Source organism: Gopherus evgoodei, chromosome 1 (assembly GCF_007399415.2).
Source record: "Gopherus evgoodei ecotype Sinaloan lineage chromosome 1, rGopEvg1_v1.p, whole genome shotgun sequence".
NCBI classification, from domain to species: Eukaryota; Metazoa; Chordata; order Testudines; family Testudinidae; genus Gopherus; species Gopherus evgoodei.
In genome coordinates, this window is record NC_044322.1 from 292,247,989 (window position 1) to 292,264,027 (window position 16,039).

Below are 16,039 nucleotides of genomic sequence, written 5' to 3' on the forward strand. Positions count from 1 at the left end.
CTCTGTGTGCTTTGTGCTTTGCACTTTTGGGTGAATGATAAATAATGCTTTGTTTTGAAGAAGCCGTTTTTGAGTCACTTTAACCTAGAGGCTGCTCTAGCTATATGCAGATTAGACAGCTGATGAGAGCAACTGATTTCTGGGGGAAAGATTTCTGTAGACCTGCCCCAGTACCCTCCACAGGGAACAGTAATGTAATGGTGGATAAGTCTGGGGGCAGCAGGCAGGGGGACCCCCTACCAGGGCTACCTGAAGCAGGAAGTGGCACCCAGCCAGGATGCCAGAGGGAAGTGCTCTCGCCCCCCTACCCAGCTGCTCAGTGCAGGAAAGGTCACCGCCATGGTTCAGAGATGCTCCTGATGGCACCACAGATGCGATGGGACTTCAGTCACAAGCACAGCGACCTGCCTGGCTCCATGTCAGTGCCCAGCCGTCACCTGCACTCTGAGACCGCCCATGCCCCAGCCACCACTGCTGTACTGGACTCACTCTGCGGCCATACTTCAACTCCACTGTATCCAGGTTCTAGTGGCGGAGTTGCCACCAGAGAGCTACAAGCCCAACAGCAATGAACTCACCCAGGAAGGCACAGGGAGGAGGACTAGGGCACTTAGGGATTGTTGGGAGTCTCAGGTGGTGCAGGAGGCTGGGCAACAGAATGGCAGTGTAAGGACTGAGGTGCAGGACTAGGCTGAGTAAGCACGAGCCCAGATGCCGAGAATCCCACTCTGTCCACTGGGAAGAAGCCCACCACCCACTATGTGAGGAGGATCAGCACCCCCAGGCTGGGTGACCATGTGTTTCTACCCAGAGTGAGGTGTGGGATGCCAGGCTTGTCGTGTGAGGGCTACACTTGAGAGGCACCTAAAGGGGTCTAAGGTACAGTTCACACAGTAACTGGGACCCCTTATCAAATTACAGTAATCACCTAAAACAGTGCTGTAGTAATATCATAAAATTTAGTGTTTTGGGTCCCAATCCTACAAAATATTTGCTAATGTAGCCCATGTGGATTTTGCCCATTTGCTCCTTGCACTCCCATTGAAATCAGCCATACAGGCCCAGGGTTCCACAAGGCCTATCTCAATGGAAGACTGGGACCCTGGACCATTACTACAGTGTACTGTAGGCATTTATTGTCTAAGGATAAGGATTGCAAGATTGAGCCTCAATTTATTTATGAGAAAATGTGATCTTGACTATTTTTTCTTGTGAAACTCATTTTAATATAATCAAATATTTTGTGACTCTCCCTCTTACACAAACCACCCACACAATGACCTTAATTCAGCCGTGAGTTTTACCAAGTTTCACCAGCCTTGCAGAAAGTCAACCCTGAGAGAGGTAGCATTGGTACAAGTCCCCCAACACCCGCACCCAGCCAGTGCAGTTCCAGAAGTGTGAGGGGGGAGGTGGAGGCTTTAAGCATATCACTCAGGCATTTGCTGCCCCAGGAGGACTGTTGTGGAGATCCTGCTGCAACTTGAATCTAGCATCACAAGCAAAATCCCTGGAGGAAGCCAGTGATATGGGCATCTCTGGCCTTCCTCTCACGGGACTGAATTCCCCTAGGTTACAACTGCTACAGGCTAGTGGAAGGGGATATATAATTTGCACTTCCCTTCACCACTTCAGTTGAACTATGCTGATTTAATCTTTGAGGATCTAGCCCACCCAGTTGAATATCTGACAATACGAAAGAAAACTACAGTTTCATTTTCTTATAACGAATACAACAATAACTAGTTACCCTGAGGTCTGTTTCATTTCCCAAGAGGTACAATAAAACGTGTATTGAAATATAAATAACTTGCAATTTCTAAAATGGCTATCACTGTTAACAGGATGTTAATTCACGTTGTGCCTTTGCACACACATACCAAAAGAATTCAACATTACTAAGAGTATTGAGGAAGTGATAGCATGCCAACATCTTACCTGATTAGTGGGACACTTTTCAATATGAGCAACAATTATTTCTTCTGGGAGCTTGACTAAAATGTAGGAAGCCATATTATAGAGGGCTATGTTATTTCCATCAAACGTAATAATGCTCAGTTCAGATAGTACAGAGCATTGACCTAAAAAAGAACTGACAGTTAATGAGGGTACCACAAAACTGAACACTACAAATTTCTTTAAATCTTCTATTTTTGGCAACAATTGCCACTTCTGTAAAAACAAAAACCCACCACTGTTAGCTGAAATTGCTGTGCACAGCACATTGAGCCAAGAGGAGAAGGGAATACCTTATGTTGTTCAACAGCAACTACTCTGGTTAGTTAAGGAGTGTGCTGGATACAGGGACAGATTCTCAGCATTCGCAAATTGTCATCGCTCTGTTGAAGTGAATGGAACTATGACAATTTACATGAAATGAGGGCCTGTTCCATGGGTCAAAAGGGAGACTCAATTATTCTTCTACAACTGAAAAGTCAGTGGCTGCAACATGGAGGTCTCAAGAATGTCATACATCTTTATGACTATCTATATTTTAATACTCACCTTTGCTATACCCAAAAAAAATAAAATAAAATTGGAGGGTCTATTGCCAGAATTAGGGCCTGATGCAACACTCTTTAAATTAAATGACATATCTATTGAGGTCAAGGCCTAAAATTCCAATTAGAGTTGAGTGAAATTTGGAATTTCCGTCCTGCAGGAAATTCTGATATTTCAATGTTTTTCTTTTGGGAAAAAAGCTGATATTCTAACATTTTTCATGGAAGAGAAATTTCAATGTAGAAATGTTAAAATGCTTCATTTCAATATTTTTAGTCAGAATGTTCTGACATTCCCCAAATCAAAAGGTCTCATTCTGATTTGTTGGTAGAACTAACCTAAGACATTTGATTATTAAACTGTATTTTCCTACTGTGGCACACTGTCTCATGGGAGTTGTAGTTCTGGAGCCTGATTTACAACAATGTTTCAGGTTAGTTCTACCAACAAATCAGAATGAAACCTTTTGATTTGAAGAATGTCAGAACATTCTGATTGAAAATACTGAAATGAAGCATTTTAACATTTCTATATTGAAATTATATTTAAAAGTATATTTAAAAATCTATACATTAAACTCCAAAGGAAAAAAATCAAATTAAGCAAAGTAACCTATAAAAAACCTGCTGATTTATTCTTTTCCACAAAATTTTAATCTCTCCCCAATTTATTTATTTTATTTTAAGAAAAGGCTTCTCTATTGTATTTTTACTGTGGTATTGCATGCCTCATGGACATTAATGGATTTAGTTTCTCAATATTCCTAAGAAGTATGGAATTCACAATTTTTAGATGGAGAGAGATTAAGTATTTTGTCCTAAATTCACACAGAAAATCAGTGGCAAAACTAGGAATAGAACCCATGTATTCTGAGTCTCAGGCCAGTGCATTAACCACAAGACAATCCTTCCTCTTGAATTTATAATCCTTAATTTATAGTTTTTGATGTTTACATAATCAAGTTTTAATCCTTCACATTTGAGAATGTAACATAAACAATATAATGACTTACAGGGACATTCCCATTCTGGACAACAACTATCACTGTTAACTTGAACTGGCATTCCTCGAAAACCACAGTCAGGTTTCTCCACGTTCTTATGGCAGTTCCTTGAAACGTTATACAACATCCATCCCATATTAATGCATACATACTGGCTACACCTGTCTACAGGTTCAATGTATCTTGGCTGTTATGTAGAAAGGAAAAATAGGAATGAGCATTGCAGTCTGTGTATTCAAAAATTAAATTCAGAGACACGGACAAGAATATTCTTACACCACATGAGGTTAGCTGCAACATGAGCTCCCTGCAGCTTTTGCTTTGGAACATCCAAAAGCACACAGAGACCTATCTATGCCCATTTAAGGTTAAAGAAGCCAACTAGATGCACTAGACAGGCCTCCATCTAGTACCCAAGAATCCACCAAGTTAATATGCTGCATGATCCTAGGTTAGAAAGGAAAGAGACTCCCAATACTCTTCTCCCACATCCTCCACGACACTCAATGGCACATTAGCCACTGGGCCAATGGGGCCCCTGCCCAGGGACTCCAACCCGTTCTGCCCACCTGGTGCACCTGCCAGGGGGTGGGGGAAGCCTCCGCACCCCGACCCAGCTCCTCGGCAGAAGTGCTGGGCAGGGGGGTGGGGCAAGTCCCCCATTTTCTGACCCTATTGCCCCAGTAGGAGTGCTGGGGAGGATGCAGGGGGGACTGCAGGCAGAGGGGATAGGGAGGGGCCCACTTGCTCTGGCCGAAGGCTCCACAAACCTCTAATCTGCCTCTGAGGACACTGAGCAGGACAAGGCAGAAATTTGCCATAGTGCCCAAATACATATACAAATAAATTAAAGATAACCGAAAAGAACAAACAACAATAAAATCAACAAAAACACAGAATTCCAATTAATCCTCAAAATTGTGACATGGTCACGGATCTTTTGCTAAAATTGGGGAAAAGGCTCTATCATTTGAAGACAGAGTAACTGAAGGTGTTGGAGGAACTTTATTCTCTTGTAGCTCCTTGTATTTGTTCCAATAACCTCAGAAAAACAGGTTATTCACCTATCAATGTATTTCCAGGGGTCTGCTTTCATACACCCACAGCACTTGGTACATATATACATAAACACACACACACCTCTCACTGGAGCATAGGTGCTGGAACTAGAGGTGTGGCGGGGCTGCAGTACCCCCTGACTTGAAGTGGTTTCCATTATATTCAGAGTTTACAGTTTGGTTCAATGGCACTCAGCATCCCCACTATAAAAATTGTTCCAGTACCACTGCACTGTAGCCCTATAGAAAGCATTGGCTATTGAGGCCACTTGCTCACAGTAACCAGTGTTCATGCCCACAAGCATATAAGGAGACATAACCCTGCTTTCAAGTATCAGAGGGTAGCCGTGTTAGTCTGGATCTGTAAAAGCAGCAAAGAATCCTGTGGCACCTTATAGACTAACAGACGTTTTGGAGCATGAGCTTTCGTGGGTGAATACCCACTTCCTCAGATGCATGTAATGGAAATATCCAGGGGCAGGTATATATATGTGTGCTAGCAAGCAAGCTAGAGATAACGAGGTCAGTTCAATCAGGGAGGATGAGGCCCTGTTCTAGCAGTTGAGGTGTGAAAACCAAGAGAGGAGAAACTGGTTCTGTAATTGGCAAGCCATTCACAGTCTTTGTTCAATCCTGAGCTGATGGTGTCAAATTTGCAGATGAACTGAAGCTCAGCAGTTTCTCTTTGAAGTCTGGTCCTGAAGTTTTTTTGCTGCAGGATGGCCACCTTAAGGTCTGCTATAGTGTGGCCAGGGAGGTTGAAGTGCTCTCCTACAGGTTTTTGTATATTGCCATTCCTAATGTCTGATTTGTGTCCATTTATCCTTTTCCGTAGAGACTGTCCAGTTTGGCCGATGTACATAGCAGAGGGGCATTGCTGGCATATATGTACATGCTATGTACATCGGCCAAACTGGACAGTCTCTACGGAAAAGGATAAATGGACACAAATCAGACATTAGGAATGGCAATATACAAAAACCTGTAGGAGAGCACTTCAACCTCCCTGGCCACACTATAGCAGACCTTAAGGTGGCCATCCTGCAGCAAAAAAACTTCAGGACCAGACTTCAAAGAGAAACTGCTGAGCTTCAGTTCATCTGCAAATTTGACACCATCAGCTCAGGATTGAACAAAGACTGTGAATGGCTTGCCAATTACAGAACCAGTTTCTCCTCTCTTGGTTTTCACACCTCAACTGCTAGAACAGGGCCTCATCCTCCCTGATTGAACTGACCTCGTTATCTCTAGCTTGCTTGCTAGCACACATATATATACCTGCCCCTGGATATTTCCATTACATGCATCTGAGGAAGTGGGTATTCACCCACGAAAGCTCATGCTCCAAAACGTCTGTTAGTCTATAAGGTGCCACAGGATTCTTTGCTGCTTTTACATAACCCTGCTTTGTTCCTCAGTTCCTCAGTAACTTTCACTAATTTAAATTCCATAGATTCCAAAGAAGTAGGGAGGGAAGGTGAGCTGTGCCCATCTCTGCAGGAAATAATTTTAAAGAACTCCATGTCTCAATAGGTGCACACAGCTCCAATAGCCAAAGTTTTCCAGAGTGTTTCAGCCAATTTGTGAGCGTGAAGGTGCAGGCAACCTTCAAAGAAAAATTAAGAGCCAATATAAAGGCAAAACAGAGAGAGAAAAATGAAAGATATTTTATCCAATTTAAAACCTCTCCCATCCCAGTTGGTAGAGAAAAAGCAGATTAAAAAGCAATATACATAGAGTATACAGTGGGCAGATAAAATTGATCATACCACACAATCTGAGGAAGATGACATCAGTGTATGTATCATTGTGCCATATGAAGCATGGTCAGCTGTAACTGTCATCATCATGTCTGTGTCTGCCAGTGAAGTTTGTGTTTCCACAGTTTCTGTAGTAGAAGACAGCACCTTTGCATAACTGAAATGAGATGAAGCTGTTACAGTGGTACTCTGCGATTCTCCAATCCCCACTTGCTCTGGTTCTGTTAGATTATAGTGAGGTTTGATTGTTCTTGGTGGTGGAATTCTGGACCAATCTGATAGCAGTACATCTGTGACTTCAGAAATAGAGAGAGATTTTCCTGAAGTTATCCTGCTCTGACTAGGCAAGGAAGTAGTCTGAACAGAAAAGAACGTTGAGTGTAGCAGTGAAGATTTCTCAGTAGTTGTAGATTTTGTCTTAGTAATATTTCTTTCTACTTGTGAAGTCTGACTGCTTTCTCCAGTATCTGCAGTTCTCCCAATGGAGGTTGCATATTTAAGTTCTGAAGCTGCAGAAGGTGTAATCTTCAGCTCTGAGAATGCAGTCATGGCACCAGTTGTTTTCATGACTACAGTTTTTAGCATTTCTTTAGTACTCAGTGAAACTAGGGAAGGTGCAGATGTCAGTAAAGTCTTAGGTGAAGGATACATAGGTGTTTTAGAGGTAGCAGGAACTGGCACTGAACTAGAGGCTGTGTAAAGCTCAATATGAGTAACAGAAGATTCAGTGGTTTTTGCAGTAACACTAGGGGCTATGGTGGTGGCAGGAGTAACTAATAAACTTATTGAAGGACTAACTGATGTTTTCACAGTGACATAAGTTGGCACTAAGGATGTAGTACTCAAAGCTGTGCTCATGGTCAGTGCTGCCGATGGCACTGTGGAGTGAGTGACTATTTCAGTAGGTACAAAAGTTCTTGTTTCATATTCTGTGGAAGGACTTGATGATGATATATTTGTTCCCAATGATACAGTAGATACATGGGAGGTCTCAGAAGAGGGTGACAATGTAGTAGTGAATATACTGGAATAGCTTTCCAAAGTGACTTTAGGAGTTTTAGAAGTTAATAAATGTGGTAGTGCAAACGATGTTTTAGGCACTGCTGAAGGACTTATGTAAATGTTTGTGCCTAAAGTTAATGTAGAAATACCCGAGGGAGAGGTTGCCAGTTCTGTGGGGGGGCTTCTTGAGGTTTCTTGTGTACCTATGGATACAATGGGTGACTGGGTAAGAGTTACATTTGATATCAAAGCAGATGTCCTGTTTACTGTGGGAAGCACTGAAGAACTTGTTGTATGGGATGTCATGGCAGAGGCTTGTGAAACAGATGGTCTTGATGATGATGACAACAACATTGTAAGTAATGTGGATGGACTGGTAAAAGACAATATAGCTCCTGATAGTTCTCTAGAAGTTAGAGAAGTATCTGTACTTCGTACCACAGAGGCAGTTTTGAATTCTGAATGTGGACTGATAGGGTACTCTGTTATTTTTGAAGTGGTTCTTGCCATTTGATAAGTAGCTAATGTGGCATTTATGGGAAATACAGGTGTACTGAAAAGGAAGTCTGTAGAACTAATGGATGCAGTCAACCTTTTAGAAATAGTCGATATTGGAAATGCATCAGTGTGTAGTGCATATTTACTTTTTGTTGAGATTGCACTTGTTACAGATACCTCAGAGATTTGAGGAGTAGCTAGAAGAGAGACTGAAGTAGTGGAAGGTCCTAAGAAGAGACTCTTTGAGACAACTGTGACCTCTCTCGTTGCTTTGGGCTTGGGGGATGTAACTGGAGGAGGCATTAATGTAGACATTGTGTGTATTACAAGGGGACTCAAAGAAGACCACATTGTTCTCATGGTTGTAGGGATTTGGGAAGCAACTGGAGATGAAGTTTCAGTCATTATAGGTGGAATAGTGGAAACAGTGTCTGTGCTTAATGGAACTATATGTTTGGAGGGAGTAACTGAAATGTCCATTGAAGATAAAAATGTAGGTACTGAAGTTCTAGTTAAAGAACTGGTTGTTCTTAAAGATGATGAAGTAGTTTGAGAGGTGGCTTGAGTTGCCACCAAGTATGAAGCTGTGATTAACTGAGGAGGACTAGTTTCAAAACTAGTAAATCTAGAAGTAGCCATGGGAGTTTGAAAAACAGTTGAAGTTGGGGCATAAACAGAAGCTGTGTGAACTATAGGTTGAACCATAGTAGATCTGGTTCTTTCAGTCATAGTAGATAATGGTGAAGTAGATGCAGTTAATATTAACTGTGAGCTTGTTAAGAATGTGGGACTTGAAAAAGATGTTCTTCCAGTTAATGAAGCAGATGAAGGAAATTCTGTGGATGTTTTTGGCAGTTGTGAATGACTTGTGGAAAGTCTTCTGGTTCCCCAGATCCTTGTAGGTACTTCAGTAGTGACAAAGGCTGGTCCAGGGGATAAACTTGCTAATGCTGTGGAAGAGGATGCAGTTCCTGTTTCAAGTGAAAATGGTGTTACCACTAAGGAAGTGGGCATTGGTAATGTAGAATATCTAGGAACAGGACTTGCAGTTAGCAGAGTAAAAGCAGGTGTTGATGGAACTGCCATAGTTGTAATGGGTGAGGCTGTAAACACTGTCGGACCTGCAGTAGGGGATGTTTTTAATGTGGCTGCTGATGTTTGAAGAGTAGCTGGAAAATCTGCTGACGATACAGGCTTGGGCAGTACAGACAGGCTTTCTGTGCTGTGGGTTACTTTGGAAGACTGCATCGTACTTGAAACGGGTAATGAATAAGTTGAATAAGTAGTTGTATGAGGTGATGTCAGTGAATGAAAGTCTGATAAAGTTTCTGCTGTAGTGTTTGCTCCTCTTAAAGTTGCATCTATCTTTGTGATTATTTTGGTAGTTACAGTTGTATGACTAGGCTCAGCTTCAGCTTCTGCAGTGACAAATATAGGGGGCAGCTGCGGAAATCTCTCCGTAGTAACAATTGTAGGAAAGACTAATGCAGTGGGCCTTGTCCTCTGGGTTATTGTTCCAGCTGCCAGCTCTGTAGGTGTCACAGGTATGCCTGTAAGGAAAACATATATTTCACTGTTATTCTGTATTAAAGAAAGAGCAAAACAGCAACATCTATCAGTCACTGGGTACCAATCTAAATATAAACCAGCCTATTCTTAGACAGCTTAAATTCCCTGAAAAGATAACCATAGTATACCCCAAAATGCATTGGTTCAGGATATCTGCAGACTCTAGAGGATAACTCAACATTAGTTGCACACAACTCACATTTGTAAGGTTTTCTTCACAAACCAAAAGCTAAGTTTTTTATTACACGGCAATTTAAAGCTTTTATTCTGGAGCACAATTCTGCAGCAAGGAGTGAATTCTGTAGCAAATTCTGCAAACACAGAATAGTAGACTATATGGGACCTGGGATTAAAAAAATACAATTTTCTTTTCTATTTTTGGATAGTAATGCACTATAATAGATTATTTTGTATTAGTAATTATTAAACATCACATAACTAGTTTAAAAATACAAAATACTGAGACTATTTTAAAATGGAAGAAAAATAACTATAATGCTTAATCACCGCATTATCCACAAATAAAGGAATGATGTGATAGCCACATGCCGACAGTTAAGCATCCAGGACACTGGGCTATTTAAATTCCCCCTCCCCTCAAAAAATGTAGCTAAAGATGCAGAGAGGTTGGCAGTAAGGTAACAAGAGTTCATGGTAAAAACACAGGATCAATGTGTAACTGGGGTAGAGTTGTGCTGAGCCTTTAACAAGGACAAGACATTTCAATTTAATACAATGGAAGTGACCAAAAAGAAACTGAATTTGTGTTCAACATAGTCAGATGTGGAAGATGATTTTTGCAGCTGTATTCTGGATGGACTGGAGTGGAGTGATGCATGTAACAGGGAGGCCAGGGCGAAGGAGGTAGCACTTTTGCAGGAAGCATAAAAAACTTGTGCAGTTACTGCATGTACAGTATGCATATCCCTCTTCTTCTCCCTCTCTCTGTATATGGGCTTGATTTTCTTCTAGGCTTTCAATCTAGTTGTTACAGCCTGACACCCCAATATTCACCACTGTCATGTAATTAGGATATGTCTTAAATGAAGTATGCCTTGTGAGGTGTCATTCGAAAAGTCTTGATCTGCTAGACAGTAATATCTCATAGGATTGTATGTGCTACTATCATTTGTGAAGGTAGGCTATGTTTGTGTTGCTGAAACATGTCCTGAGGTTGAAAATACCCACAAGCAGCTTTTCAGGTATGACAGTAAAAAGACCAAACAATGTTAATTGCTTATTGAGGAAATGCACACAAGCACCAGGGTTACCCCAGGAACTGTGTACAACAGAAACCTCTCAGAGATAGCTCTACACAATGAGAAATGTTTGTCACAGCAAAAGAGCTTCCAGTAAGTGGTGAGAAGATATAAAAGGGGGGAAAATGACATTGGGGGGGACCTCACTCTCCCAACACCACCACACCTGGAAACACCTGATGAACAAAGACTGAACTGTGGGAAGTGATGGTCCCAGGGTAGAAGGATTTTTAGCTTGTGTATGAAAACCTGGGAAAGCCAATGCAACTTGTGTCTTAAGAATCTGACAGCCTGGTTGTCACTCAGAGTGAGAATATGCTAATTAATATCTTACCTATCTGGTGTGTTAAGATCAGTTTGCAGTTTTTGTTTATTTACTAAGGTAATCTGCTTTAATCTGTTTGCTACCCCTTATAACCACTTAAAATTTAACTTCTGTAGTTAATAAACTTATTTCTTGTTTATAACATAACCCAGTTTGTGCAATTCATATCTGGGAGGGCAAGAAGCTGTGCACATCTCTCTCCACATCGAGGGAGAGGGTGAATTTTTACGAGCTTGCGCTATGCGGATCTTTCTATACAGTGCAAGACAGGCTTATCTCCCAAAATGGGTGTGCACATTAGTGCTAGGTGAGTCCTCTCACACAAAGTGGACTTCAGTCTGTGTCTGCAGCTGAGTGTGGCCCTAACTCTGTGTGTGTGCTGCAAAAGGCAGGAGAGCCTAATTCAGCAAAATAGGGAGAGGGAATCCAGGCTGGTGGAGCAGGAAAGGCTCAGAGAAACCCCAGTACATCAGGTGGCATCCCGGATGGGGGGGTCCAACCTTCCACTCTGATCATGACCACTAAATAAATTATATAATAAAAAACTTTACTGGTAACTGCAGAAAGTACTTACAGTCTTCTGGATAAACACATTTAAGCGTCACTTCATCAAGGATCATATTTTTCGGACAATATGGTAAGCATCCTTCAACTCTTTAATAAAATCCAAAAAAAATCACATTAGAAAAAAATGGCAAATCTACAATATCTTAGTTCAGTTTGACAAAATGACAGTTTTTAAGGTTCCCTTTTTTGACCCTGCCACACAGAGAATCCTGAGACCTCTTCATTAGCTTACACACACACACATATCTGAAATCCTGATGCTGCCGGCAGGAGACTGACAAGGAGTCATTCCACATTCATGCTGATGGACCATTACCCACCAGATAAACATAAACATATATCATGTGTAAAATCATCTAATGGGCAAGTGCACACTTGATTTTACAAGACACAAGAGGCTAATTCAACCTTGTTATAACTCCACTGAAGTGAACTTTTTGTTGGTAAAGATTAGTATATAATATATTATTAAAAATGATAGCATATACATTCTATATAATCGTATTATATTGGAGAAATATAGTTTATTTAGACTTACGGCGGAAGAAATTTACATGCTACTCCTTCAGGATCACTACATGTTTTAAAACAGGGGCTAGCACAAGGTTCATATCGCCATTCACACATCCTCCTATAAGGCACTGATGCATGGAGATCTGAGAAAGAAGGAAAGCATGGTATTTATAGATTGACAGTCTTTTCTAGGATGTATATTACAGTAAAGGCAATTTGATAGTAGAAATGAAGTACAGACTCCCAAAAACTTCCAAATGAATAATAATGTTTTTATAAGTGAGTATTTAAACCAAGGAGTCCTAGAAAGTTCAAAAATATTGGAGTATTAAAGGAAAAAGGACATATACTCAAATGTGCTGTTGATTTCAGGAACAACACTACTGCCTCACCTAGCAAACAGAAAAAATACCTATAGCTCACTAAACAATATATGAACTTTTGTCTGCTTGTTATAACACACCAAATTTATTTCCAAATTAAAAAAAATAGGGCTGTCAAGCAATTAAAAGTGAGCACTAAACACTTTGTATTCTGTGTTATAACTAAAGTCAATATATTTGAAAATGTAGAAAAACATCCACAAATATTTAATAAATTTCAAATGGGATTCTATTGTGGGATTAATTGTGATTAATTTGTTTAATTGTGATTTTTTTTGAGTTAATCACATGAGTTAACTGCGATTAATCAACAGCCCTATAAAAAAAATTATCAATTTGACTGTGAATTACGCTGTCAAGGCAATATTCATGACCTAAAAAACAGGAAATCAATAACATGTGGACACAGAGGGGAATAAACACAAAAACAAATAGGGGAAATCAGTACAAATATTTGCTACTATTGATGAAGATGATGCACTCATGTGTACCCCTCTTAAGACAACTAGAACAGAATTCTACAGTATCCTTTGGGATCATGTACAACTTACCTTCAATGCTAAAGCTACTTGTACGTTTGAATTCTTCTGAATCATCATACTTTGACACTTTAATGCCAGAAACTGTCAGTATAATGAAAAAGCCTTTCTTGTTGTGAAGTTCAAATGCACTACAATCTGGAAACCAGAGACCTTGGTGGTGAAAGAATGTAGCTCTTCTACGAAATGAAGAACTTGCAGCCCACTTTTCCAAAGTAACGGTTTCATTGTCATGGACATACAGGAAGTAGTTTGGTCTTTCGGCAGACTCAAGGGAAACAAGAGACAGAGCTGTTGCAAACAAAAATACAAAGCAATCAAGAGTAGGTTATCACACCAGAAAACCAGAGGCTATGGACTACACGTTAGCTATTAAGTAGTTTATGTCAAAACTATTGCTCTTCACAAAAATTCTCCCATTTTTCTGTAGAAAATAGCAATGATGACCCATAATTCAGTTCATACAAAAATCTGAATATTCAGCTAGATATAGAGCTGACTGAAAAAGGGAAATTTCTTTTTGAGAAAAAGTTTTGTCCCAAAGTGAGATGAGACATTAAAAAACATGCAAGTTTTCACAAAATGGGATTTCAAGAAAATTTTCATTTTGGGAAAACCTAAACAGGATTTTTCTTCCCTCCAGGACAAGAGCCTTCTAGCCAGCTGCCAGAAAGTCTGAGAGCCTGGTCACTCTGCCTCTCTCCACTTAGCTACCAGGTCTGAGAGCCTCAGGGGTGCTGCCCATCCCTGGAGCTAGGGGAAAGGCAGAGAGACAGACAGTCCTGGTGCTCTGCTGTGTTTTGACACAAATTTCATCAAATCTGTGCTATATTCAGCTAAACCCTTCACTCTACCGAATTAGGGTGACCAGATGTCCCGATTTTATTGGGATTGTCCCGATATTTACTTGTTTGTCCCACTTCCTGACTCCAGTGCATAGGCAGAGGGGGCTCTTGCCCCCAACTCAGCCCCGGACCACCCCGACTCCGCCCACTCCCTGCCCCATTGGATCCCTCCCCAAATCCCCACCCCGGCCCTGCCTCTTCCCCAAGCACACCGCATTCCTCTTCCTTCCCCCTCCCTCCCAAGCTTGTGCAAATTTGCTATATGGCGGCACAAGTGCTGGGAGGGAGTGGGCAGAAGCAGGATGCAGCAGCCTGCTCAGGGGAGGCGGAGGTGAGCTAGTGTGGTGTGGGGCAGGGCAGGGAGCTGCTGGTGGGTGCTCAGCCCCCACCAATTTTTCCTACACTCCGGCGGCTATTTTTTTTTTTTTTTTTTTACTCCGCCGGCGACTCCCCCGCCCCCCATGTCCCAATATTTCATGTCTCTCATCTGGTCACCCTATACTGAATTGGCATTTTTTTAGTGTTACCAGAAAATTTCCCACCAGCTCTAGTTATGAAAGCATAGTTTGTCCAAACTTCTTTTGGCTGCAAAAATAGGGTACACATTTTGTGAAAACAAAGTCTTCTCTCCTGAGACATCCTGTCACAGCCAGAAGTGCCGTCAGGAAAGTTGTATTTAATCACTTCTTGTTCTAGTCCTGGACAGATCAAAAGTGAAGAAATCACTTCTCTGAACATTTGAGAAGCTCAAAAAAGGCTTGGTTCAAATAACATGGGTAAAAATATGCAGCTTCCATACTTCATCCAATTATCATCTCATCCTCAACAGTAATTTGAAAAATGTCCATATACTACACGGATTTACTTCAGCTTTCAGTCACCTCAACATTTTACCTGTACTATTTTATATCTGCTGGAGAATTTCAGTAGACTTCATTCATCCTTCTACTTCATTACCTTTCCATTTATTTTCAAATGTCATCCAAAAACTTATTTTCTCCCTTGCCAATATATCTCAATTTCTCTTAAACATGACTTAAAATCTCAGGACAGAGACGACCCTTTTGGAGATACTGGTTTCACAAACTGTGATAGATGGGAGCCCTGCATCCACTGATATCAATGGGAAATCTCCCACTGAATTCACTGGTGCAGGATATATAAAGGATTGGAAGAAGGAAAAATATTTTTATATAAAAACATTTTTGGTTACGTAGGTCACTGTTTGAATGAAAGAGAAAGCATTAAAAATTATTTACACAGTGTGAACAAAGAAATAGGAAGAAGATATATATTAATAAGTGCAGCATAGGTGGTTGGTTTATTACACAAACACTTTTGGTAAACATTTTTAATATCTAATGTTTCATATTCACCCATGCAAACCAATCCTATTTCTAGTTGCACAAGATACTTAAATCTCCCTTACAAAAACACTCATTTGGACCTTGCTGCATTTCTAAAATATATTCTTGCAAAATTTAGCATTAAAGCCTTAAGTAAATTTTTCCAAGAGTGTATTTTAAATGCACTATATTTCTTCTTGAAACCGTAAGGAAAAATCAGTTTTGCAACTGGCTAGTCCATTCTCATTTGTTCCATTCCATGAAGGACAAACTGAAAAAAAAAATCACTGTAGCATACTTTAGATAACTAATACACTTAGAAATAAGTAACAGAGTAACTGATACATATATACACCTCTACCTCGATATTATGCTGTCCTTAGGAGCCAAAAAATCTTACCGCGTTATAGGTGAAACTGCGTTATATCAAACTTGCTTTGATCCACTAGAGTGAGCAGCCCTGCCCCCCAGAGCACTGCTTTACCGCGTTATATCCGAATTCATGTTATATATGGTCGCATTATATCGGGCTACAGGTGTAGTTCTAAAACTAGTCTTTGTCATTACTGTAATATTGAGTATACTTACATAAGTCTTTATCTTTGAAAAGGCCAGGAGTTATCATAAAACTAAATCCTACATTTTCATATGTACTGATTTTAGGCAAAGGAAATAGCTTTCTGCTGGTAATGTTAGCTCCTATAACAGTATCGTTCTGTCCATAACTTGCCAAAATATATGGTCCTTCTCCAAGGCCTAGTGAAACAAACACCAAACAAACAAAATCAAAAGGAAAAAAATCTATTGATTTACTTATATAAAAAAGCAAAACCTCAGCTACTTACCGCCAATGATTGGTGGCATATATTG

General features: G+C 40.5%; 1 protein-coding gene across 1 annotated transcript in view; it reads right to left on the reverse strand.

Moving 5' to 3' along the window:
* Positions 1-16,039, reverse strand: part of OTOGL (otogelin like) — a 139,480-nt gene that overhangs the window by 43,534 nt on the left and 79,907 nt on the right. The window contains exons 32-38 of the mRNA XM_030548635.1: positions 15,758-15,925; positions 12,991-13,269; positions 12,082-12,199; positions 11,551-11,630; positions 6,333-9,373; positions 3,515-3,692; positions 1,939-2,081 (exon numbers count right to left, since the gene is read on the reverse strand). Coding sequence (XP_030404495.1) covers positions 1,939-2,081; positions 3,515-3,692; positions 6,333-9,373; positions 11,551-11,630; positions 12,082-12,199; positions 12,991-13,269; positions 15,758-15,925 — 4,007 coding nt within the window. The remainder of the gene's footprint in view (positions 1-1,938; positions 2,082-3,514; positions 3,693-6,332; positions 9,374-11,550; positions 11,631-12,081; positions 12,200-12,990; positions 13,270-15,757; positions 15,926-16,039) is intronic.